The sequence below is a fragment of the Anastrepha obliqua genome, chromosome 5 (genome assembly GCF_027943255.1).
Source record: "Anastrepha obliqua isolate idAnaObli1 chromosome 5, idAnaObli1_1.0, whole genome shotgun sequence".
NCBI classification, from domain to species: Eukaryota; Metazoa; Arthropoda; class Insecta; order Diptera; family Tephritidae; genus Anastrepha; species Anastrepha obliqua.
This window is the reverse complement of record NC_072896.1, coordinates 74546854-74573394: the sequence shown is the minus strand read 5'-3', so window position 1 is coordinate 74573394 and position 26541 is coordinate 74546854. Positions and strand designations below refer to the sequence as shown.

The 26541-nt window shown below is 38.6% G+C and overlaps 4 protein-coding genes across 5 annotated transcripts; 3 read left to right on the top strand and 1 right to left on the bottom strand.

Annotated features, from left to right (window-relative positions):
- The first annotated feature begins 60 nt into the window (after positions 1 to 60).
- LOC129247059 (E3 ubiquitin-protein ligase MSL2) lies at positions 61 to 6222 on the top strand. 2 transcript variants are annotated; one of them, XM_054885943.1, is made up of 4 exons: positions 61 to 153; positions 287 to 2205; positions 2267 to 2996; positions 3074 to 6222. In XM_054885943.1, the coding sequence occupies exons 2-4, from the start codon at positions 643 to 645 to the stop codon at positions 4057 to 4059; spliced, it is 3279 nt and encodes a 1092-aa protein (XP_054741918.1). In that variant the 5' UTR covers positions 61 to 153; positions 287 to 642; the 3' UTR covers positions 4060 to 6222. The 2 variants fall into 2 exon arrangements, with proteins under 2 accessions (XP_054741918.1, XP_054741917.1); XM_054885942.1 differs by having other exon boundaries at positions 61 to 2205.
- A 1480-nt stretch (positions 6223 to 7702) lies between these two features.
- LOC129247060 (uncharacterized) lies at positions 7703 to 12612 on the top strand. Its single transcript, XM_054885944.1, has 3 exons — positions 7703 to 7988; positions 8058 to 8323; positions 11458 to 12612. Exons 1-3 carry the CDS (start codon positions 7898 to 7900, stop codon positions 12451 to 12453), a joined length of 1353 nt encoding a protein of 450 aa, XP_054741919.1. The 5' UTR covers positions 7703 to 7897; the 3' UTR covers positions 12454 to 12612.
- A 1513-nt stretch (positions 12613 to 14125) lies between these two features.
- Positions 14126 to 18487, bottom strand: LOC129248206 (exocyst complex component 2). The gene is made up of 10 exons (XM_054887671.1): positions 18292 to 18487; positions 17625 to 18239; positions 17348 to 17562; positions 17148 to 17282; positions 16944 to 17091; positions 16718 to 16884; positions 16215 to 16654; positions 15800 to 16105; positions 15317 to 15733; positions 14126 to 15252 (listed from the first exon to the last, which is right to left on the bottom strand). The coding sequence occupies exons 1-10, from the start codon at positions 18398 to 18400 to the stop codon at positions 15114 to 15116; spliced, it is 2691 nt and encodes an 896-aa protein (XP_054743646.1). The 5' UTR covers positions 18401 to 18487; the 3' UTR covers positions 14126 to 15113.
- A 1566-nt stretch (positions 18488 to 20053) lies between these two features.
- LOC129248074 (conserved oligomeric Golgi complex subunit 3) lies at positions 20054 to 23859 on the top strand. Its single transcript, XM_054887506.1, has 9 exons — positions 20054 to 20309; positions 20368 to 20913; positions 20987 to 21525; positions 21589 to 21728; positions 21781 to 21941; positions 22011 to 22140; positions 22206 to 22384; positions 22582 to 23157; positions 23228 to 23859. The coding sequence occupies exons 1-9, from the start codon at positions 20148 to 20150 to the stop codon at positions 23624 to 23626; spliced, it is 2832 nt and encodes a 943-aa protein (XP_054743481.1). The 5' UTR covers positions 20054 to 20147; the 3' UTR covers positions 23627 to 23859.
- Positions 23860 to 26541: the final 2682 nt, after the last annotated feature.

Sequence of the window (26541 nt, the reverse complement as noted above, 5' to 3'; positions counted from 1 at the left end):
AAACCGAATGTCGTCGCAAAACGAAATGCCAAAAAACAATCGGCGAGTTTTGCTGCTGCTTTATCAGAATTTTCAGCATTTTTCCAGCGCAATTTTTATTTGCATTGAGATTTTTCGTAATCAAATTGTATTTAAAGCGGGCCTCCATTTGCGGTGTGTGTATGAAGTGAAAAGTTATTTGTTTTTATATATATTGCACACCGAAATTTAGTTGTTCAAAGTTTTGAGCGCGTGTCACAAAAATAGCAATTAACAGCCGCAGGGGAACAACGTTCTTTTGGTGCAGTTTATTTTTTATACTTTATCCAGTGAATAAAACGGAGACTACAAACTCTTGACAAATGGACGCAAACGCCAATCTCCGAGGTGCCTTTCAATAAGTTGCTTAGCTGTGCTAAATAGTGTCTCCTATGAAATATAAACATTCGAGTTCCGTCTATTGACCGCCGGTAGTTAGCGCCATCGATTTTGCAACAGATTGAACTAAACCAATAACAACAAAGCATACGTAGAAAACAATAAATATATATGTTTATATACAGCTTGTTGTGAATATGGGCCATTGAATTATAAACTGTCAGCGTTATTTTATTTGCAATAGTTTAGTGGGCATTAAAGTTATCCAATCAACTGTTTTTGTTGATGTTTTCAGTAGTTAGTGGAAGCGCTAGTGGCGGTTGCGGTGTTGGTGAAGATAAGCGTCTTGACGCTATGAATGCCGTCTGTGTGTATGTATCCACGGCGCAACTAGTATTGCAGTCCGACACAACGGAGAGCAACGGACTCGGCGAGCAACGTATGTTTGACCTTACCCGGTTGTTTGGACAACTAAGACAGCTGCTTTCGTGCGCTGTATGTGCCCGTCTACTGAATGACCCATACGCACCACTCAATAATGCGCGCTGTCACCACAACGTTTGTCGGCTTTGTGTGCGCGGTCGAAAAGCTTTACGACCGCTTTGCATAAGTTGTAAGGATTTACAGGATTTTAAAACGTATGGCGAAAACAAGACGATGCGTTGCTTACTGCTTTGCTACAAAAGTCTTTGTGAACATATGTTGGGTACGAACTTTTATGCTCAGCTCAGCCGGCAAAAGGCTCATCAGGCGTTGACGTGTAGCGGAGAGAATGTTTTCGGAGTGGCATCAATGCCACATATGACAACATGTGGTGACATCATTCAGGAAGGAGCACGATATGAGGACATTTTGAATGCCTTCAATGCTGACTTACCGCAAATAGGTCCTGTGGTGAAACTACACCATCCGCTTGCCACTATACCAACAGTGGCGGCAGCGGCCACAAGCCAATCGACACCATTGTCCGTTAGTGCAGTTACGCCTCTAGCTCCGTTAACAATGCCCCAAAAGCGGCTGCATACTCAAACCGCACCACGATTGGCAACACCTCCTAACCCGCCGGCGGCGATCTCCAACAGTTCATCAACTTTAATACCAACACACGGAACCATTATAAAGCTGGAACAACAAAACACTAATCTGACATCTACGCACAGCCATGCGCATTTGGTTATGACATCGAAAGTGAATTCATCGGTGTCCATACAAACACAACCTCACAATCAATCGCATATGGTGTATGTGAATAATTTAAAGTCAGGAGTCGGTGAACCCGCTAATGTGCATACGTCACAGCTATGCACCACTCAATCCATTGTGGGAAGCAACAACAACAGTATAGCACCGCTATCTGCTGCACCCACAATTACATACGTTGGTCCGAATACGCCCGGTATTGTGGTGCCTATTGTTTCTTCATCCGCCACAACTACTGCTCCTTTAACGATAGCTTCAGCCAAACTGCAATCGCTTAAACGTCAATTGGCGCAAGCGCAGGCACGCGGTGGTGCACCAATTAGCATAGCGTCTGCAGTAAAGGCTGCCGGTTTAACGCATTCTGATACACACGCTCCAATCACTTTTAAAGTTTCGACTACAACAAAACCTACATCATCGGCAACAATCTCGGCGGTGACTACATCCACAATCGCAAACTCAATATCGATAACCTCCGCCACCCCAACGACCACTACTGCCACAATAACTACACAACAAATTCGAAACCCTCCTTCTATAAAAACGGTTTCCAACGGCTCGGCAATGTACTCTGTGTTGTACACCGGTGTAGGGAATAAGATTACAATTAAAAGAAAGACCGACGGTGATGATGAAAGTGGGCAGAGAGTAAGCATTAATGTAAAATTTTTAAATTAATTTTTTTATTAAATAAAAACTATACTTTCAGAAAAGTGTTGCATCTTCAATTTCTACATCGTCAAATCCCTCAACTACACCTGCGGCTACTAGCAACCCACCAGGCATCGCACAGCAACAAACACCTGCCAACAAGTTAAATGCAAAACGGCGCGGTTGCCGCTGCGGCAATGCCACCCCAACGCCGGGTAAATTGACTTGCTGCGGTCAGCGTTGCCCCTGCTATGTAGATTCCAAATCTTGTATTGGCTGTAAATGCCGTGGCTGTCGTAACCCTCATCGTCCGGATGGCGGCAAAGTACGTCCGGTAATTCCAGAACTGGCTTGCTATGAAATTCAAATGGCCGACGAAACTCCAAGTTTGAGCCCAACCGATTTGCAGGTTGGCAACACGCTGTCGATGCGCACTCACACTATTTCCGCGGCGACAGCAACATCGCCTCTTCAACTTTCTGCGCATCAACAGTCCGCAACAGCTGTGTCTGAGCAACATAACTCTTCGTCTACAGCAATGTCGTCATCCTCGGTGGCAACTGTGCCATCTCAACTACATTTGACAACATGCACATCATCGCCGTCTTCCAAAGGAGCAACTCTAATACCATTCATCAGTTTGCACCCCATTTCGTCGCAGCAATCGCAACACCAACAGCAGCAGCAACAAACCCAAACCATCACAAATATAAGTAGTAACCAGCAGCAAACCAATATGTTGCCAATGGAATCGGTACTGATACAAAATGCCGAGGGTAAATATCAAGGTGAGCTTAAAATTAGATAAATAAGATGAAGGAATACACTAATTGGCTTAATTAATTCTTTCGTAACCTTTTTTTAGTTGTCAACGTCTTAACGACGGGACCCACACACCACCAGCAAAACAATTCCAGCATCCAGCGCATTCATAATATTCCCCAACTACAAGTCGTTTCATCAGCCTCTAGCAATAGTAGCAATAATAATAGCCACACTATTTTGGGTAATATGACGACAGTGAATATTTTATCAAGTACAACCACCAACACCGTCGCGTCATCGCCCACGACTGTAACCACAAAAATTTCTCCACAAAGTGTATTGCTGCATCAGCAACAACACACAAATCGTTTGCAACAGCAACAACATCAATTACAACAAAAGCACCATCAGCAACAGATGCACGCACAGCGGCTAACCTCTTCCAATATCGTTACAACGTCTACCAATAACACAACAACTTCTGCTGTAAGCAACAGTAGTGCAACAACCTCGATACCTATACAACTACAACATCATCATAACCACCACCAGCATCAGCAACAGCAGCATCAACTGCATCATACCCATGCGCAAAACCAACAAATTAAATCGAATATTATAACAATGCGTCCTGCAGGTGTTAGCAACAGCAATGCACATCAATCACAAACCCTCACACCGATCCTAACATCCAATGCTTCAGCCACAACCATCACCCTATCGCCTATCATTATGTCCTCGTCGCCCAACACTTTCAAGGCCGAATTGTTTTCGGACTCCTCCGAATCAGACTTCATAAATTTTACCACAGGCGCCGTAACATCAACGACAGTCGTTAATAGCGGCGGCAACAATAGCAATATCAATTCCAACATGCTATCCACAATCTATAGCCACAGTGGCCTTTCGAGCACGCCCACCACGCCACGCTTAACATCAGTGACATCGCTGAGTAGTGGCAGTAATGGGAGTAGCGCGAGTGGCAGCGCCAGTCGTATGAGTTTGGGCATGAACATGAATATCTCGGGAACGGGATCGCATATAACACCTGCGTTGGTAGAGGTAATTGAAGCCAGTGATTTGTAGTTTGAGGAAGAATGGGAGTAAACAACTAATTGGGTAAGAATACTTGTAAGATAAAGAGATCGAGAATCAAAATGAGGCAGCTGTTAAATGTAAAGAAATATGTGCGGAGAGTTTTCGCTATCACTAAAATTGTATAGCCAATATTTCCAAAAGCTGACATACGATGGACACCAGAAATTGTATAACAATTGGAGCAGTATTTATATATATATATTTTTTTTTTTAATTTTTGGCGACGATTATTTGGCGTTATCACAGTATAGTATTTACTTCAGTTGGAATATCAAATATTCTACTTGACGAAAAGAATGAAAATATCTGTCACCGTTTTAAAAACATTCAAGTTTACTGTGTACAGTTTTTATTGGATAAAAAATTCGTATACAGTACGGCACTGGGCAGTAGCAGTCGCTACCAAAATTGCCACTTATGGCGAATTAAAGGCTGTAAATTTCATTTAAAGGCTTTTTTGTGGCCTACTTTCAAGCTAAATTAAATTTAAACTTCCAATCGTGCCGGATTAAGTTAAGATCGAAAATACGCCGCAGTTAAATTTGCGCTAAAAACAAAGAATTTGAGAGTCTGTAGTTAATTATCTCGGGAGTTTTGTTAAAGAATTCTCAGTCGGCTAATGGGTCAAGTTGTTCTAATAGCAATGTAAAAAACAACACCATGCATATTCTTGTTGTTTCCCACTCGGCTAGCGAATTTAAACGCATAGTGAGTGGTTTATTATAATTAGTGCAATTATTTATTGTAAACAATTAACAATATTTATGACATTTCTATCGGAAATTATAGGAAAGAAAGTTTTTAGTTTCTCGTTTTATTTAGTTTTAGTCGTCTCATCTTAAGCTACTTTACCAATACCACTAAGGTATGTAGTACAAACTTTCGTATAATTCACAGAGGGACTAAGAATATCTTATAAGGTATCGAAGTCTTTTATATAACTGTAGTCACTATCAATAACCGCCTAAATCGAAAATCATGATTTCGAGAGGAAGCACACTTTATACACATATGGTCATTACATTAGGTACCCTCCACATTCATACCGAAAAAGCAAGTTTTTTCAATTAACGATAGCAGATGTCCAATTGCAAGTAGTTTTTATTTATCAGATTAATATAACAAATATAAATAAAAGGAAATAGATAAAGCGACTGGTTTAAATGATCATATATTGCCAACGCGGGAATAGAGCTGCGTTAAATTACATTTGTTTGTGAGGCTAGCGGCGAATCAAGTTAATCGGGCATCGAGGGAAATGGCAAATAAAAGAGGCCAAGTCAAGTCAAGTTAGTCGCGCAGAGAAGTGGCGAATAGAAGAGGCCCTTCATTAAAAGTGTTGTTTAAATTATCGAAGTTTAATCGATAACCACTGTGGATACACCATGTCAAGGACTTCTTGATTCGATTTGACATAGAATTAATAATTCTACGGCAGATTTGTGTCGGAATGGAAGCCATAGTTCTTTTATTTTTTGTCATAAATTCTTCTTATTTTTTAATGTTTCCTTGCCAACTCGCCAAAGGTTTTCAATGGCGCTTAGGTCGGGTGACGGGCTTGGGCAATCCATAATTTTGACAATATTTTGTAAAAACCATTTACGTACTAGCACTGAGGAGTGTTTTTTTTATCTTGCATAAAACGCCATTTTTTGCAGTGGTGCCATTTGAAAAAAAAAAATAAATAAATTCAATAAGTGCTTTAAATTTTTCCAAGCAGCACAAAGATATCGATAGACAAAGCAGCGTAACTATTTTAATGGCCATATGTATATAACTCAAATCTTTCTTAAGTCGACTTAAGTCAATTTTAAAGTCAACTTAGTCCTTAAGGTTCCCGTGTTACACAGTGGTACTACATAGGTCCGTTGTTTAAGTGAAAAATCTAAGCTAGCCCAAACTAGGCTGTTTTTGATTGGGACCACAGTTACGTATGTAATAGTTGCTATAAGTCGCTAAACCTTTAAAATTAATTATCTGCCGGTTACAAATATCTAAAGCCTGATGGTAGAGCACAAGGTTCGGCTTTACTTTGACTTCATGCAAGCAAAAGATTTGGTGTCGCAGATACAAACAATAACGAATTTTGAACTCCCCCATAGCTTCAATGGAAACGGTTTGAAAATTATACTCGTCTATTCTATGCTAAATAAATACAGTTCAGTAGTGTAAAACTTGTACCTACCAACCAGACAACCGACCAACATTTTCTTGCTAGTTGACATTTTTGCCAAACGTACATATATAACTATTTTATACTAGTTTTAGCTTGCAGAACTGTTATAATTAATTTTTAAATTCGTTTATTGTCGAATGCATTCTATTGTATTAGGAGCTACATACTACTCTTATACATCCTCGATTCGACTATCCTACCGCCCTGCGCTACACGCCCATACCTTTACCTACTTTTAGGCGTTGCTTTATACCTGCAATCAGGTTCAAGCAAACAAGCTAGTTGCAATATAATTTTGTTATTAGTAAGTTCAGAATTTTGTATTGCTCTAGTTCTAAGTCGATTCGAACAAATTGTGAAATAATTTGCGTTTTTTTATTAATTATGTATTGCATACAATAATAAGTTTAGGGATGAAATTGATGTTAAAACAAATTGTATTTTTAATGAAAATTTATTGTTTTATTTGTAGTGCATTTTTAATATGGTATAGTCGTTTGCAACGATAACTTTAAATTTGAAAGAACCTCGAAGCATTTCTGAAATGTTACAATTAAGTTTAAGGTTACATATTTGCGTATTTTTAATCATAAAAAAAAATTAAATCACAACAATACTCGTATACAAAAAAATCAAATACATATAAACACAGCAAAAACAAAAGATATATATCCGTACGATATATTGTATTAATTAGTATGTAGTAGTACATATGTATGTATGTATGTTATTACAATTGATTGTATACTTTTTAATTGGAATAATTAAGTTTTAAAATGAATCAAAATCGAATTGGGTAATAAATGTAATAAATTATTAAAAAATTAAAGCTGTTTTCAAATTGTCCAACTGGTTATAAATATGTACATATATACTTCAAGCGTTCCCACGACAGTCGATACTACGTAACCGGAACGACCCGAATTTATTACCGGCCAAGGACTGACACTTCAGCAGCATGCCCGTATATGTATGGGGAATGTTTATGCTGCTACAACAACAACAACAACAATAACTACTTCAAGCTGTTAACATAAGTCGCTAGTCGAACGCAGAATTTCCCATTTGAAATGTTAGTGGAGTATTCAAAATTTACGCTCTGGCCTATTCCAACTGTCCTTACCCTGCCTACGCTACCTCAATGTTGTCATTGTTGTTGTAAAAGCTAAAAATACATAAGCCCGCGTCGTTTTGGTGGCGTAGATCTCACTGTTGGGGAAACGGCTCTGCCATTGAAATCCATATCGATTGTGTTGTTGTTGTGTAGAAAAGTATGTTTGTCTCTCGTTTCATATAGAGATTTGTTATCATATTCCGAATCGCAGCAGCGCCTATCTCAAAACCAAACTAAAGGGTCTTCAAAGCTACACACTTTTAGATTCGCCTCTCAAATGCGACTGAGTACGACTCCGTACTCCAGCGCCAAATGTGCGAGCTGCAGCAGCTAACTATCGATTCACAATGCCATTTGTGTGCGGCTCTTCGTGTTGTGTGCGTCTTCGAACGTTTCGTTTGTCAGCAAATCAAAGATTTTCAATATTCAGTATTCTTATTTATTATTGAATATTGTTGTTGCTGTTTTGTTTTTGTTTTTGTGCTGGCTGCTGATACTGCTGATAACTTGTTGTTGTTTACACTTAAAAAAAAAAAATGTTTAAAACTCGCACATGGATCACGTTATCTTTCGGTTTACTATTTTGCTCGAGCTTCCACAGAGCGTTAGCAGAAGATGAGGATAATGGTAAATGAACGGTGTACTATGTGCAATCATAAATAACAAAAACAATTCAAAATGTTATCCATGACACAGAATCTACAGAGTCCGATGAGGCGAAAGACGAACATAATGTACGCGTAACCGAGAGTCGTTTAGCTGCACAACTCTTCGCCGTACTTGAGCATTACAAGCAAGAAGACCCATTGGGTTTCCCTGGCGCACCGATTCCAGATCCAATGGAGGTGCCGGATATTCGTAAAAGCGTCGGTATGGGTACGTTGAGTATGTCGAAAGTGAAGGCGTATGGATTGTCCAAGTTTCGTATCGACTCGATAGATGCGGATTTAAAAGAAATGGTGGTGAGTGAAAAATTAAAGCTTTAGCTACTAAAAATTTTCAATTAAATTTTATATAGTAAAATGGGAAGACAGCCAAAGCAAAAGAAGAAATACTAGGCATTTCATTACGTGGATTATGTGGAAATTTGCTTTTCTTTTTGTCTGCCTAAGGTTATAAGCTGTTGCGTGCCAGATCACTGCTACAGATAAAAACGAGACGCATTTTGAATTGGCGCTTTTGAGAAAGTCGAGAGAGCAAACTAAAATGTGTTTTGAAGCTGATAACATCGGCTTTAAGTGTACAACTGAAATCAATGATTCAATGATGACCACAGCGCCAGGCGTTATTTTTCGTTATAACTAAAATCGAGCTTTCAATTCAGTGCGCTGCTTAGACGTTTAGGGATGGATAGCAAATGTAAAATTATTTATTTCAGGATGACTAGAAAATCCAAATAAAGTAATACATCGCACCTCCTCCAAATAATAATGTGCGTCTTGATATTTTTCCACAAAGGAAGGGACTTTACAGGGGAAGAGCCCATTCTATGCCGCTTACGAACTGCAGACGGTTTTTTAAGAAAATATTTTTCATGGCAGAGCGTCTGCTTACGGCGACTGCTGTTATCGGAGTCCAACCACCACCTATCGCAGACGAAGAGCTCCAGCTTCCTCGAGAGTCCCGCGTAATCTTGGCACAATTACGTTCTGGATATTGTAGCAGGTTAAACTCCTACCTATCCAGAATCGACCCCGACATACTAAACACATGTCCGGCATGTGAAGGTACCCCGCACGACACTAACCACCTCTTCACATGCCCCCTCAAACCGACTCATCTAACCCCCCTCTCCCTCTGGACCCAACCTGTCGAAACTGCCAGTTTCCTGAGCCTACCGTTAGATGAGCTAAACGAAGACGACCGGTAATTACACTACACTGACAGGGCGAAGATACTGCTACAACAACAACAACAACAACGACTGCTATTAGAAAAAACCATTTTTATTGTATACGGAGCCTTCTAACTTCCTCGAAAATTTACTGTTTCGAAGGGGTCTCGCCCAAAGGAAAGGGATGTTAGATAATTTGGTTACCTGGAGAAGTTCTTCAAAAAGAGTGCGTAGCCGTATCTACGACTATCCGGAAGAGCACAGGCTCGAATACTTGGGCATGAAACACTTATTGTTTTCTCCAACATCGTTTTCTTAAATGGTGGTCACTCCTCGGCAGACAATAGCAAGCTTCCGAGTGTATTTCTACCATGAAAAAAGCCCCTCATAAAAAAACATGTGCCGTTCGGAGTCGGCTTAAAACTGTAGGTTCTTCCATTTGTGGAACAACATCGAGACGCACGCCACAAACACCCAAAGGGGTATATTAAAAAAAAATAAATAAATAATTGGCGCGTACACTTCTGTTAGGTGCTTGGCCGAGCTCCTCCTCCTATTTGTGGTGTGCGTGTTGATGTTGTTCCACAAATGGAGGGACCTACAGTTTCAAGCCGACTCCGAACGGCAGATATTTTTATAAGGAACTTTTTCATGACAGAAATACACTCGGAGGTTTGCCGTTGCCTGCCGAGGGGCGACCGCTATTAGAAAAATGTATATTACCACCCTAAATATTTTACAATCTTTTTCTTAACACCCTGTATAAGTTGAACTTTATTGTGCTTCAGAATCCAGGGGTCTCATGTGCAACTCAAGCTCTTCATCTACGTGATATTTCGCATTTACGGCACGCGAGCTTATAACGGTGTTGCTTTTAGGTGAATGTGATGTTATTACTGTTAGAATACCTATCAGGGTCCATTTGATTTAATTATTTATGAATTGCTTGTCATCGTCTTTTAGGACGACTAAATGTCATTTGAAGTAACTAGAATCTGGATTTATGTTCTAGGCGGTCTCTGCTCGGGTGATCCTTTTGAAAAATTAAAACCAGCTATCACAGCGACTTCTAAGTTGTCACCAGCCTTTATTGCCGATGTTTGAACACATCATTGCAGAAGTGCTCTACAGGGGAAAGGAAAAAGAAAAGAGACCTATACTGACATAACAGTTGGGACTACGCCAGTCAAAGTCTTTGCTGGGAGGGGGCAAATTCAGCAAGCTTAAAGATCTTTTACACCTTTGAAGAACAAACTGAGGGGAGGAAATGACCTTCATAGACTCGAGCGACTTAGGTCACATTCCCATGGCAGCCGGTTCTACGTTACCGGAATGACTCATTCCCATAGCAGCCGGTTCTACGTTACCGGAATGACTCGGATTTTTCAATACCAAGGGCTGTCTAATGTACCGTACCCGTATCAACGTAGCTGCTTCTAAAATACCTCCCTTAAATTTTTAGGACTTTGTTGGCTCAGTTTTTTGTGTATAAATTTGGTAACCCGCGAGAAGTACTGCGGAAGGTGACTTAGTTGTTGTTGTAGTAATAGCATAAAAATGTTCATCAAATACTTTGAGAATAATGCTGAAATGGCAGTCCTTAGCGAGATATAAATCCGGATATTCACGGTAACGTAGAACCGACTGTCGTGGGAACGTTAAATTTGCCAGCTTAACCTGCAGGCTCCCTGTGGTGTGGAAGCCAGCCACTAAGATAACCATTAACTTCTGAACACGAGCCATCAATGTCAATACCGGACGCTGTTCTTAGTCATTAGTATATTCATCATCGTTTGGTAGTACAGCTCCTGGAGAGCCTTGGTCCACAAGACGATTTATTTCTATGTTTGTCTGTTACTTGTTCTAATCTGCCAGTTTTTGATTCCCATTTTTGGCAAGTCTACTCCCATTTCGTCTCTCCACCTGAGTCTAGGTCATCCTTGGCCTGGATGGCTTGTCTGATGCAATCTTTTCAATCTATTATGAATATATATACCGAGGGGGTTCCAATAGTGTAGACCCGACCTATTGCACTTTTAAACTTTAAAACTTAAGAGTTATTTCCGGAATCTGTTTAGTCTGTAGCAGTCAAATTTCAAATAAAAACAATTTTTGTTAAAGGAAAAAAAAGCAGTTTCCTCTTTTGAAAGGAACCCAACATCTCTCGGAACTGCCATTTCGAATCCACTTTTTCTGTTCCCCTTTTTACTGAGCATTTAAATATTCTAATTAAGTTGTTTTTACATTTCACGCTGCCTTGAGGTCGATGCCGGCATACAATTGGATAAGATGGACGTAAAGGGATTGTACACGCTCAACGCCCTCTTCTCCCGAGCTAATGGTCCGTTCACTGTTGTGCTTAAAAACGTCTTTGTCAAGGCGCATGCCACACTGTCTGTTGAAAGGGATGGCCGCTTAACTACGGAACAGATTAAAATGGATATTACCTTCGGTGATATGACTACGGATTTCCAGAATTTAGGATTTATGGGCAACTTATTCCAGAGTATTGTAAACTCAGCGCCCACACTCGTTTTCGACGCCATGAAACCATTCATGCTGCAAGAAGCGGATAAGAAATTGCGTGATGAGATAAATGGAAATCTGGAAAAATTCTTAGGCGACCGACGCCTGCCTAACTCGATTTCTCCACTCGATATGGCCATAGCCGAAAGTCGAAGGGAAGTGCGTAGCAGGGGCTATGATCCCTACCATTTGCCTGACTATAATCGTACCGCTGGCATATTTACTTTTCAGCTTGTGAACTCTTGGATTTGGGGTGTGGCGAGTTTCTATCGTGTGGGCGATATGTCGGTAGCGATGCAAAACAACACAATCAAATTGCACTTCCATGTGGGCACACAGGAGATAGCTGGCGAAAGTCATTGGGAAATCGATTTTGGTTTGGCATCGCGTACAGGAACATTTAAATTCTCGATTCAATATATTCGCTTGACGGTGGATGTCAGCCAAGCTTTGGATACACGTAAGCGGCCACGTATCAACGATCTACAAATCGATTTGGGTAATATGCAAGTGCGCAGTGACGGCGCCGGTACATTGGATTATATTGCAGAGGCTGCTGTCAATATTTTACCTAATTTATTGCGTTATCAAATCATGGATGTACTAGAAAACCCCATTAAGATGCGTATACAGGAGAAATTCGATACAATTGATGTAGAAAAGGCAATCAAGGATAACATTGAGAAGTTCGAGACTATGGGTAGTAACTTTTCATTTGACTTTAAGTTATAAATGGAAAATATTTACTTTTACATATATTTATGTATGTATGTATTTAGAGAATTCGCTTTTAAATAAATGTAAGCTGAAGGGCTTTTGTGCTGCTAAATATTGTTTAAAGATCGTAATTACATATGGCGTAAATATTAAGTGTAAGGCGTAGCCAGCTGTGCCTGTGCGTAGCTACCGTTATAGGTTATATAGGGTTTTTCAGTAAGAGCGCTTCAGCTTTTGAACTTTTTTGAATAAAACACAAACGGTTTGACTTTTTGACGTTATAACGTCTTATAATTCGATTTAGCCGGCTGCACGCACAAAAAAATGTGTCGTTACCTTGCTCATTAGTGTTATTTTGCTCATTAGTGTTACCTTGCTCATTTGTCATTACCTTGCTCATTTGTAGTTACCTTGCTCATTGGCGTTACTTTGAATGAACTGCAAGCGAAAGCGCGGAACGAACGACAAAGCAAACAAAGCAAACGAACGGCAACGTTCGACATCTTGCTCTCTCCTACTTAAGTGGGCGTATATATGTATGTATATGCGCATATGTACATATATAAATTCACGTATTTGTTTTTGCATATGCCTTCTTATTGATTATGATTAATTTGATTTACTTGAAGAATTTAAAATAAAACCAAGTTTGTTAATAATACCTGTTGTTTTAATGTTATAATTATTAATTTTTTTATTATATATGAAGGAAAAAATGTATGGTAATATTTACCATATATCTTATAAGATATGTTGTATACTAATATATGTATATAAACATGCATATACATATACAATTTCGCGCAATTTTCAAAAAGAACAAATCTATATGTAAAGATGCATACAAATCATATGGACATATCAAATATACGAATCTATTCCGTATGCAAGCAAATGTAAGCTGATGTGCTTGAACTGCAAGCGAGAGCGCGGAACGAACGACAAAAAGCACAATCGGCCCCGGCGTTCGGCAACGTTCGACATCTGGCTCTGTCCTACTTGAGTGAGCATATATATGTATGTATATGTATGTATTATATATGCGCATTTGTATATAAATTCACATACTTGTATTTGCATATGCCTTCTTCCTGTGTGCATGGTAATGAACCATTTCTCTGTTGAGAATAGGACGATGATAGAAAAAGTAAGAAATGAAAGGGAGTGTTTCGAGTGTAAAGTGTCTTGAAATAGTCAAATCGATGATGATGCCTCTTAGTGTTGTTGACTTATTAACGTCTGATGCACAATCGAAATTGAAGATATCTTTCATGAATTTGATAAATGTTTCGTCATTTTTCACGTTTGTGTAAATGTAACTTGACCTATTCCATTGCGATTCCATTTACCTCCTCCTCTATATCCATACAAAATATCTATCAAAAAATAAAATTAAAATTTTGTTTTGAAAATTGCAACCATTCCATCAATATTTTCTTATGACGTTGTCACGTTAAACTATCGTCAGTAAACCGACTTTGCAGACAACCTCTTTTTTAACTAATTTTTTTTTTATTATCGAGTTTGAACATATACATTTAAGTATGAAATTCGATTTCTTTTGCATGACCACCGCGTGCACGTTTTACGAAGTCCAATCGTTGAACCCAATTTTCGACCACTCTTTTGCATAAATCGGCCGAAAATCCAGCAATTTCGCGTTCAATATTGGCTCTGAGCTTACAAATCGTCGCCGGGTTGTTACTGTAGACCAATGACTTCACATAACCACAAAACGGGACGGCTTGTTAAATGGACCGTAAAATGGACGTAATGCTCTTAAAGAAGCAGCAACAGAACGATTATTTTCATAAAAAATTTGCACGATTTGCAATCGTTGCTCAAGTGTGTAGCGTTCCATGATGAAATGTATACTAATGAAGTTTACAAATGACAAGCGAAAAATAAAAAATATTGCGTCGTTCGCCCTCCCTATCGGAAAAAAGTTGAAGCGCACCTATTGAATAACCCTATATTAAGTTAGGTCGATATGCATAAGAAGTGTTTTCAACAACGGTTAACAAAATAAAACCAAAACATGCGCGCAATTATCATTTAAATTAAAATAATTTACACATCAACACACCAAAAAATTTGGAGTAGCAGCTCAGTCGGTTAGATCTCTAGATTATATGCACAACATAATTATTATTTGTTTTTAAATACGAGTACATATGTAGGTATGGATGTACATACAGCCATGGACAGATAAATAGCATAAATGTAAACCTTATATGTTAAGTTAATTTTTTAGTACGAACTCTGCTTTGATCAAATAAATTTGTTTGTTTACATTTATTATCGTTATTAGGCTTACATTTATGCAAGGAATTTACCGTTTTTTTTCGTTGGATTTTTTTGCGTTCCTATTCATTATTTTTGTTTTGAAGTGTTTGACCATTTCTTTTGTTTTAAAGTGGAAATAAATAAGTTTTTTAATTTTTATGTTGATTTTTCCCCCAATAAAAAATAATTATTTAAAAACATATTCAACTCTTTGCTTTCAAAGTCTTAATGTGCTATTTATATGACCATGGCTGTATATTGGATAGTGTATTTCAAATTTTCGTAGCAATCAAATTGGAATAAATATATGAGTATCTTTAACACCTAGGCTTAATACATATTTGAATTACGATTTTTTTTTTTTGCATATTTCACCGTAACAATCAAATTCACGGATCCTTGACTGCGAAGCACATTAGTTGCAACTTCATGCATTCTTTTACACGCTCCAAAATTGCATCGCTTTTTTTTAATTGCTCCGCATTAAGTGGTGGTTTTATAGCCTCCAAGGCTTCAAGGAAATAATTTCTGAAAATTCAATAAATCAAATACAATACCGAAAGTTTTTTTGTCTACAAATATTTTGACTCACTTTCCGGTCTCATTTGTATAGAATTTTAAGGCATCTCTTAACAAGCGTATATCGACATTCGCTTGTATGGCGCCAGTGTAGCTAAATTCTTGCACACAGCTCATCAGGCGCGCCAGCTCCTCAGAAACGGTAAGCACAATCGGTTCAAGTATTGGGCGCAGCAATGCTGGTGATATGGTATATATCTCTGAATAGACACCGACTAAATTATCAGCGCATTCGTGCGCATATGGACGCAGTTTGCCGATTTCCATTTCGTTGTCCCATTGAAAACGACCCAAATACATTGATGGTTCTATTGTGCCAACCAACGGATCACCCTTATGTTCTACATAGGCCTCCAGAAGATTTGTGAATAGTTGATTTACGGAATAGCGTGAAGTTTCAATTGCCAGTGTGGGCAATGGGTAACCGTATCTAGAAGGGAATTAATAGCAGCGTAAAATTTGTGTACTTAATATAAATTTTAGACAAGCAACTTACTTAACAAAAACATCGCCTACGTGTGGAAAGAAGCTCTTGTTGCAATAGGCGCAGTTGGCCAGGCAACAAAGCATGCGTTGCTCCCAAGTAATAACGCTTGAGCTCCAAAATCGTCCAGACATCATACCGCTTTGCTGCACATTTGGATAGCCAATAAGCTGCGAAACATTGTGTGTTGGTGTTTCCTCGTCATGTGACTGATAGGCTAGCTCTTCAATAACGCCGCAGAATGTTGCTAGAAATTCTTGTAAACGTTGTGACACTTCCCTTTGGCCATCTGATTGTGGCTCCAGTAAATTTCCTTCTCTGTAAAGAAAAACAGTTTGCAGATATACATATATGTGCATATTCATATTCATTTAAGATGAATGCATTTCCAATACTAAAAATATATACAGAAATCAATTTGTTTCACCTTATTTCTGGGTTCATGCATGTGCTTTGCGTCTCATCCAGCGTCTCTATCAATAGTTTTTCTAAACAATTTGGCAACATTGTTGCGCCTGGAAAGTCTTCGACTCCCATATCCCAAGTTTCTTGTTCCCCTAGCTTCTTACAGCGATCAGTAGCGCGTTTGAAAGTTATTGAGAAACAGAAAATGCGTATTTCATCAATTAACTTCTGTATGATATCCAATGCCTCAGACGGTAAATCTAAACGTATAAGAGTGGCGTATGTGATGCGCGTATAACGCAAACACTGCGATATCCAAGGCAGAAATTGGTGGGTAGCAGATGACGAGCCTATTGGCCAGGCCAAGCCAGTTGTTTGACGCAACGCACGCAAGTCTGAAGCAATGAGTACAGCGACACGCAAGTAAGCGCAGAATTTTTCGATTGCATTTAAAACCATGCGCTGTTAGAAAATTCACTTTTTTCAATAAAAGTATATTTAAAGAATTTTTAACAGTTTTACTACCTTGAAATCTCCTGGTTTGGGATCATGTGCACCACGCAGTTCACCCGTGAAATATAACTGGCCTAGCCGCCACAAATCTGGCAATTGGGATGCAGCAATATCACAAATCTCTTCACAGAAGAGTACTCGACTATGCGGTTGATTGGTATTTTCGCGGTTCTTGGATTCTGAAAATCATCAAACAAAGGTTATTTGTTTGTGCATAAACTAATATTTAGTAATTTACTTTCTTGCCCTGCTTGATCCTTCGATGCATACTGTTCAAACGCTTGCTTGAAAGTGAATTCTAAATATTTCGCACGTGCTTCAATAGCATCCCAAGCTGGATCGGCATTACGCAAGCGATCACCAATTGTAGTGCCGCTCTGTTGTACCTAAAAACAGAATATATGTAAATAATACAATCGAAAAGTAAACTAAGATTATGCACCTCTAAACTGGTCAGCGCTTTTATCAGTTTCTTTTGCTGCTCCACACTTTGAGGCATTTTAACTACTTTCTCGTGCAGCTGCTTCCGAATTTGTAGAATACGCTGATCCACTTCCTCGAGCACCCGTCGAAACATCTATAGAGAAATAAGATAATAAAATAATAATTTCAAAATTGCTTATCGTTGTTTTCAATACTCACCGGTATTTCGGTTTTTCCAAACAGGTTCTTAGCACGCGCATAATCATTTACTACTATATCATATTCACCAGCCTGTGCGCGTCGCTCCACTGAATTTGGCAGACAAAATAGAAATTTGTGACGCGAAAGTGCAAATAGAACAGCTCGTGTGGAGTCAGCTTTCTCTTTGCGTAATAATACTTCAGTGAAAATATTTTGTGATTCACTAATGGAATCTAAAACAATGCAAAATTGCATGAGTAAAAACGTAACATAAACATAAACTTCAATCACTTACTATCTATAGAACTCTCGAGAACATTTAGGGGCTCTGTACCATATATGCGCGTATCTTCTTGCAACTTATCTCGAATATTCATCAGCGTGTCTAACTGATCAATCACAGAACCTGCATTAGACTTCAAAAATGACAATTGTCCTTCCTTTTGACTCTCTACTTTTCGCTTCAAATAGGCTAAGCCAGCCTTCAAATCCTCAAAAGAAGTGGCCAAGTGATTCTCAAGCAAAAACCATGCAGGTGAAAAATTATCTTGTGATAAATCACCACTTGCATCGGGAAACAAATCTCGCAAATCTTCCGGTATTTTCTGCTCATTACCCTCAATAGATAAACCGAGAGGATCTTCCTGCGTCAAAACTGATTGCGCCAAAGTGCGTCGACCCCAAGCAAAATTTTGTGATGGAGATTCCTCTATCCATACTGCCGACTCTTTCAAGGGGCCAATAGTTTCATGATATGCACGAAATTGCACTGTCGATGTGCCTTCACCACCACTAATAGTAGTCACAATAATATCGCCTTTGCCCTTTGCAGGTCCTGTACGTGCTATTATTTTATTGGCTGATTTCCATTCCGCGGATAGCAGGCAATCAGAACCGCAAATTTTCAGTCCTGCAAAACTGGGCGTTAACAATATGTAAATATCATTTATGATTCGACTTACCTATAAGGTCGGTGGCTCTTGTACCTAGGAACTCTCCACGTATTATAACACGAGTGCCTGGTGGACCCTCTTTTGGTGAAAGCCCAGTTACGACCGGTTGTGGAGCCATTAGGAAAAGTTTATTTTATTGGATGCGCGATTTCCTATTAGGAAAAAAGTTCTTTCATTACTCGACGTAAACAAATGATTTTGGCAGTGTTGCAGTTTCATAACAGAGTTTACGCTCTCAATTTAAATTTACGGATTCTTTTAATATCACATTTCATACATGAAAGAATCCAAAAATTCCAGCTATAGCTCTTTTCGTGAAAATTTAATATGTATAAAGGTAATACTACTAATACGATACTAATAATAATAAATTAATTTTCATATAATACTGGTATGTTATTATTCAAAAATCAGGTTATAATACGTTCACATATAAGTAGATTATCTACTTTTTCATGCTTAACTCACAATCCGTAATTAAAAAGCGAGATTACCCATATAAAATTTCTCTCCCGAAATCTGAGATTATAAAATAATCCTAGATTATTACTATACTTTTTACATACAACCCTGTGTTTTCTGTGTTGTAGTCAATTATGTTTACAAATGCAAGAAGAAACGTAAAAGTAAACACTATATAAAATGGTTGCCGGCGCAAAAAAGAGGTTTGTAAACATAATTCTAACAAAATTTTTGTTAGATATTATTAATTTTGAATTCATATTACAGGAAAAAGACATGTGTCCCTAGACGTTTTGAGCTGTTATTGCTTATTATAAAATGTAATATCGAATTTCGCAGGCGTATTCCTGCCATAAATTTTTACAACCCAGTAAACTGTCTATTACTAATAATACGTTCACATATGCATTAATCACCTATAAATCCACCAAATTAATCTACCCGTTCACATATGGTGGATTACCTGCAAAATCGACAATCAGCTGTCAATACTGCTTTGAGAGGTTTTTCTTCATAGAAATTATTTTGGTGGAATATTTCGGTGTATTTGGTTTCTTTAATTATTATTAACGATATGAAGAAAATACAAGGAGAAGGAATAGTTAATTTAATTGCGCAAAATTTACTGAGGTTGCAAAAAATTATGTCAGCAATCCGCATGGCATATTCAATATGACATTTTATAATAAGTAATAAGAGGACAAAACGTTTATGAACACACGCTTTTTTCTGTAAAATGAATCCCTAATTAATAATATTTAACAAACCTTTTATTAGAATTATGTTTACAGACCTGTTTTCTTTGCGGACATCCGTTTCATTTAGTTTTTATTTTGATGTTTCTCCTTACATTCGTAATAATAATTATCGATAACACAGGAAACACAGGGTTGTATGCCGAAAAGTATCGTTATTATATAGGATTATTTTATAATCTCAGATTTTGGGAGAGAAACTTTGTATGGGAAATCGCGCTTTTTAATTACGCATTTTGAGTTAAGCGCGAAGAAGTAGATCATCTACTTATGTGAACGTATTATAACAAAAAGTGCACAATGAAATTATCTATAGCTTCTCTTCGCCTTTACTTCATATCGATAATAATAATTGAACAAACCAAAAACAATAAAGCATTCCACCATACCTACTTCTATGGAGAAAAACCTGTTTTGAAAGATGCTGATTGTCAATTTTGCAGGTAATCTGCCATATGTGAACGGTTCGATTATTTATTTGTTTTTATTTGGAACATACTTTAAGAAGACGATTTCAAATTTATCGTTTATTTTGGTACCATCTCTTTTATTCGTTTTGACGTTAGCTCAGTTTCACAAAATAAACACGAAAAAGTAGAGAAAAAACATCACAAACGATTATGTGCCAGCAATTCTGATTCGGATGAAATGGATGACGTTGCTGTGGTCCAGAGTGAAAATGAGAATTTGCGAAAAGTTCGCGCGAGACTACTTCAGTGGGAATCAAATGGTGATGCGCTTGCTCCATTAAACCCTCTACAATTGGAATGCTTAGATGTGTTAACTAACCAGTGCCGGATTTATAATGAGGTAACTGCACCCCACCCATTTACATCGACCCATAAATGTATAAATTCTGCAACCTTAGGTACCATCGGATGCTACACCGAGCGTAAGCACTGCCAAATCTCTGGCTGTAGAAGACACTAAACAAAACAAATCAACAACATTTGTAGGTAGTGCAAGCGCACAAGAATTGCAGGCATTGCCGAAACCTGGCATAAATAACACTAAAGATTTTCTGTTATGGTATGATCGCGTCAATGAGGAGATCACTCGACATGCAAACGCGCAGTATTACCAATACTTGCAGCAACTGGAACAACGTGATGCGGAGTGTGGGGAAATTTTGGAGCAGATAAACTCTGCAATAGAGCAACTCACATCGCTAAACAGTGAATATGAGACAGTATCGCAAAAAACTAGTGCGCTAAATACAGCCAGCGAAAAGCTAACCGAAGAGCAGCAACGTTTACAAAAACTCGGCGAAGAAATACAACGTCGCTTGCACTATTTCAGTCAAGTAGAGCTACTTCATCAGCGACTTCAAAGCCCAACTCTATCGGTCTCAAGCGAGGCATTCCGTGATTGTTTAGATCGTATCGATGAGTGCCTTGAATACTTAAGAGCAAATGTAAGGCTTGAATAGTTGTATAAGTGTATGTTATATTATAATCCCCTGGAAATTATTTTCAATTTATTTTCAGCCCAAGTTCAAAGATGTTGGTGCTTACACGGTGAAATACAAGCACTGTCTAGCAAAAGCAGTGACATTGATAAAGAACTACTCTACCGTAGTAATGTCACAAGCCACCGCTGCCACATTACATCCGAAACAAGTGCACTCTGCAATGCTACAAAGCACGACGTCCACCACAGTGGAGAGTGAAAATAAATCCAATATCGCTCCAGTAAGTACTTCTCCGGATGCCGCATTCGCACTATATTATGGCAAATATCAAACAGCTGCGGTAAAAATTAAGCGCGTGGCGCAACTAGTCGAGTCCCGGCTGGAAAGAAGTACAGAATATGAACAGTTACTTGGTGAAATGCATCAAAATTATCTGAATGAACGAGCAACTATTATGTCGCCAGCAGTCAATAAAGCCATACAGGAGCTGAAGGCCGCACACAAAGGAGATCATTGTGCGCTGACGCGTAGTGCTTGTGCATTCCTGGTGCATGTTTGTCAAGATGAACAAAGGCTCTTTTTTCAATTTTTCGCGTTAGGCAGTGAGCAATTGACGTAAGTGAAAATTTTAGCATTGATTTTTTAGCTTAAATCGACTTATAAATTTTATATTCGTAGCACTTACCTGGAGGGTCTTTGCACTATATTGTATGACACAATGCGCCCTTATATCATACACATTAACCACTTGGAAACGTTGGCAGAAATATGTTCTATTTTACGCATTGAAATGCTAGAGGAACATGTACAACAAAATCGTAAGTGTCCCATATGCACTGATATATTCTAATATTGTTTTGTTTTGTACAGCCGGCGCGCTGGAAGCGTTTGCGAATACTGTAAATCAGCTGCTACAAGATGTACAAGAGCGTCTGGTGTTTCGTGCCCATCTTTATTTGCAATCAGATATTTTAAATTATAATCCATCCTCCGGTGACCTTGCCTACCCAGATAAACTGGAAATGATGGAGGTGCAGCATTGAATAAAAATTACAGCAGTAATCTGCCCAAGATTAACATGTTTAATGTCTTTTGTACAGAGTATTGCTTTGTCGCTGCAGGAGCCTCAACAAATGCGCCGTTATGACTCGCGTTCGTCAATCAATTCAAGCATTTCGAGTGCAGTAGAAAACGAAAGCGTCGATACCGCATATCGACCACGCAATATAAGTAAGCTCGTATCTTAAATATTTAAATTAGAAATGCCATCAAATTCTCTCTTTGGTAACTTTCAGACTCATCACCTGCTGATCTGCATGGCATGTGGTATCCAACCGTACGTCGCACGCTAGTTTGTCTTTCGCGCCTTTACCGTTGCGTAGATCGTCCCATATTTCAGGGTCTCTCCCAAGAGGCACTCAAACTTTGCATACAGAGTGTCTCTGCAGCAGCTACGAAAATTTCAGCAGCAAAGGTATGGACAAGGTATGTCGTTCCCACGACAGTCGGTTCTACGTAACCGGAACGACCCGAATTTATATCCGGCCAAGGACTGTCACTTCAGCATCATTCCTCGTATATGCACGGGGAATGTTTATGCTGCTATAACAACAACAAATTAAAATTTTCATTCAACACTTTCCTCACAATATTCCCCATCTCAACTTTCAGACCCCCATAGATGGTGAACTCTTTGAAATCAAACATTTACTTATTCTGCGCGAGCAAATAGCTCCATTTCGTGTAGACTTTACCATCAAAGAGACCTCTTTAGACTTCAGTAAAATAAAAACTGCTGCTTTTGGTTTGCTACACAAGCGCAAACAGCTTTTCTCCATGGGTAGCAATAATGCCTTACTCGAGTTTCTGCTTGAAGGTACCCCACAGATTAAGGAGCATTTGCTTGATTCGCGTAAAGAAGTCGATCGCCAACTGAAAATGGTCTGCGAGCAATTTATAAAAGACGCAGTGCAAATGTTAATTTCGCCAATTTTGCAATTTTTGGATAAAGCACAGGCGCTACTACAAAGCAAGGATAACAAATCAGCCGCGAATGAGAGAGAAACTGCTACACCTAAACTAAACTATGCCTTGCGTCAGAGTGCATGGGCGAGCCCACAGCAAATTAGCAGTATCATTCAAGAGTCACAGCGTTTAATAAAAAACAAATTGTCAACGCTACAACGCTCGATGCAACTATACTTAAGTAATCGGGATACAGAGTTTATAATATTTCGACCGATACGGGTAAGTTGTTCGACATTGAGACGATATTGATATACTGACATACTGCATATAAACAAATTGTTTCCTGTAGAATAATGTCATTCAAACATTTGTGAAGCTCGAACAACTTCTCACCACAAATGGTTACAATAACGATGATATGACCATCACTGGCTGCCCAACAGCAGAGCAGGTGTCCATATTATTGTCCAGCGCCAGTATATTAGCGACGGAGGGCATTGTAAATTTCTCAGCTGCGGCACGAAAAACTAGTACCTCTTCAAATGAGGAGGCGGCAAGCGCAGCGCCAATGAGAAGAATAAGCTTCGAAAAGCGTGTGTCATTTGAAGGTGGCACAACGCCCACAACAACGATGGAAAATTTACCAGAAATGCCTGAGTCCGGATCGTCCGCTGCGTCGCCAGCGCCACCAACGCTCTCGGAAAATAATGACAATGAAGAAGTAACAGAGGTAGCAACGACTGCGTAGTTCGGTTTTACGATTAGACGACATTCTACCTAGCTCGCTCGATAATATGTTATACGAATAAAATTAGAAATTTTATTTGTGATTTTATTCTTACTTAGATTACATGTTTTGTTGCCTATATTTAAAATTGAATCAACTTATATTCCATAGGACAGCCTATTCCCTTTCAAATATGTATTTAAAAATAATAATCTAATGAAATATATATATTCACGTATGATATCTACTTATATACCTATGCATATAAACGTATTTCTCCTTTTTTAATGTTTTATGGAAATATCGCGGCTAGAATTTGAACTCTTCGAAAATATGTCTACATTTATTGTTCTCATCGAAAAGTCATGTAATCAAAAATTCCGCAGTAAAAGTATTCAAATCTTTAGAGACTTATTTTGCCCTCCGTTGGACATCTTTTTTAGTTCGAGAATACTTTTTAAAAGGTTATATCCATAAATCGATAGAAAATTAAATTTTAGAAAGCTACTTAGAAGCCCAAATCGTTAGCTATAATAGAAATATGTTAGTTCACTTCCAAAGTCGAAAAAGTCTGGCCAGACACGGGTGCCCAACGGAGGGTTAATTTAATAAGCTGCATGTCCAAATGGAGGTATCTACAATTTGATGTCAAAACGAACGGCATATGGTTTTTATGAGAAGCTTTTGTCTAACGTTGTCTTGGGAATTGAGGTTCGTACAATTTTAATGCCGCCTCCGAATGTCATTCGATTTTTACGAGACATTTCTTCATAGCACAACTATGTTCGAACCGCTATTAGAAGAAACTTCTAGCATTTTAAGTCTCATGTCCACGCCTGTCGAAACCTGGTAGTCATGTACAAAACCACCGCCTAAACAGGTTTAATGTGACTTTGGATTAAAATGAATTGAGGATCTGTCTTCATCCGATAAAAACCAACTTATTTTGCTTGCCGACTTAGGATTCAGCGTACTAAGTGGGGTTAGTTTACTGGGGTGGCCGCCGTCTATCGAATAAAACCCGAGTTATTCCAGTACGTAGAACAGGCTGCTATGGGAGTGTTAACGCAGACATTTGCTGAGATTTGAGCCACGTGCTAGGTACATGAGGAGACATCTGCATGACATGACTGAGGAGATTCATGACTACTTACCACTGGATCTTCCGGTATACATGTGGCAACCCTGTCATTTTCTTATAAATATAAACTTTCTTCTGAGATGGCACACCAAAGGACGCACACGCGTTCGCTATAACATTGCTTGGCCTATCAAAGGTTCAGTATGGCCACCATCTAGATTCTGTAATGGTTTGATGGAGAGTGTCTTGTCTTCATTTCTGCGAAAAAGGGGTTAAGACCGTGGCAAAAGTGTAACAGGAGGATTTCTTAGAAGACGCGGTTGAGCAGTTGAGCAGTACTCTCTTCAATGAAGAGCGCTGGATCTACCAGTAAGATCCCGCTCCAACCCATAAGGCAAAAACCACCCAGCAGTGGCTCAAAAACAATATTCCTGGGTTCATAACCGCAGAAGATTGGCCGTCTGGAAGTCCAGATCTGAATTCATTGGACAACAGTTTGTAGTCAGAATTGTAGAACATGGCCTGTCGAAGGCCTCTCAAAAATTTAGAGTTTCAAATAATTTTTGGTTTGAGCAACGACGTCAATATCCATGGAAACCGTGCGCGCTGCGATAGCTGAATGGCCTAATCGTTTGAAGACTTGTGTAAAAGCAAATTCGGAACATTTCTAATGAAAATAATTTCTTTCTTATTTACATGATTAAATAAAACTAACTTCATTAAACAAAGTATTATAATTTCATATCTATAACGGACTTAACTTGTAACAGAACTTATGAAGGGACCTACAGTTCTATGCGGCCTGCAAACGGCAATTGTTTTTTCTTTTAAGAGGAGCTTTTCATGACAGAAATACATTCGCTGGTTTGCCATTGTATCTGCTGAGGGGCGACCCACTATTAGAAAAAACCTTACGCAACATTTGGTATTTCATACTCGGAGTTTCGAAGTCAGGCAATCCGGTCAGTATACAAACAGATAAAACACGACGTTCATTGAGTGTCCCTCCTCACCTTTATGAACTCAGGCTCCGATGACGATGTTGCGGCTGGATTATGGATTATTTGAGGGGTTAGGCGTAGCCAGAAAATTTTTTTGCATTTTCTTAAGGTATAATATCTTAACAATATTGTGTAAAAATTTGAAGTGAATCCGACAAATACTTTTCGAGTTATTCAACAATTAACAAAGGGCACTCCAGAGCGTTCGCAAAACTTTAAATGCGTTTTCCTCAAAACTTTGTTTTTTGTCACTTTGTCACTTAAAAACCGCTTGGTAGATTTCAATTAAATGTATACTGTTTTTGAAAAACGTAAAAAACTCGTGCCTGATCGAAGGATTTTTTTTTTTCAAAAATTTCTATTTTTTTTAACAATTGTCCGTTTTTTTCTCGAAAATCTGAAAAATATTTCCTGATTAGTAATAAAACTAATTTCTCTTGTCTGATTGATTTTAGAGGAATCTCCAAGGACTTGTGATGCTCACGGCAAGGGACCTAGGGACATCTGGAGAAAGAGGCTCCACACAAACAGCGATAACTTTTACAGTTATTAATTTTTTTTTTTTGAAATTTTGCTTAAGTCAAGTGGAAACATGATTTATTAATGCAATGATTTAGTTTTTGTAATAAAGCAATTGACTAGCAAAAAAATATTATTGAAAATCATCATTTTTTAGGGCCTCTCACTACCCCTAACCCCTTGAGTCAAAGGCGCAACATGCGTGCCGTACATCGAGTAACATTGTGACAGGCCTATTAGTCAGTCGGATCTAAGTTACGAACTACAAGTATTTATCCAACCAAGTAGTGCAACTTCAGCGGAAGCGGCTACGGTGTTACAAAAACAGATTTTTT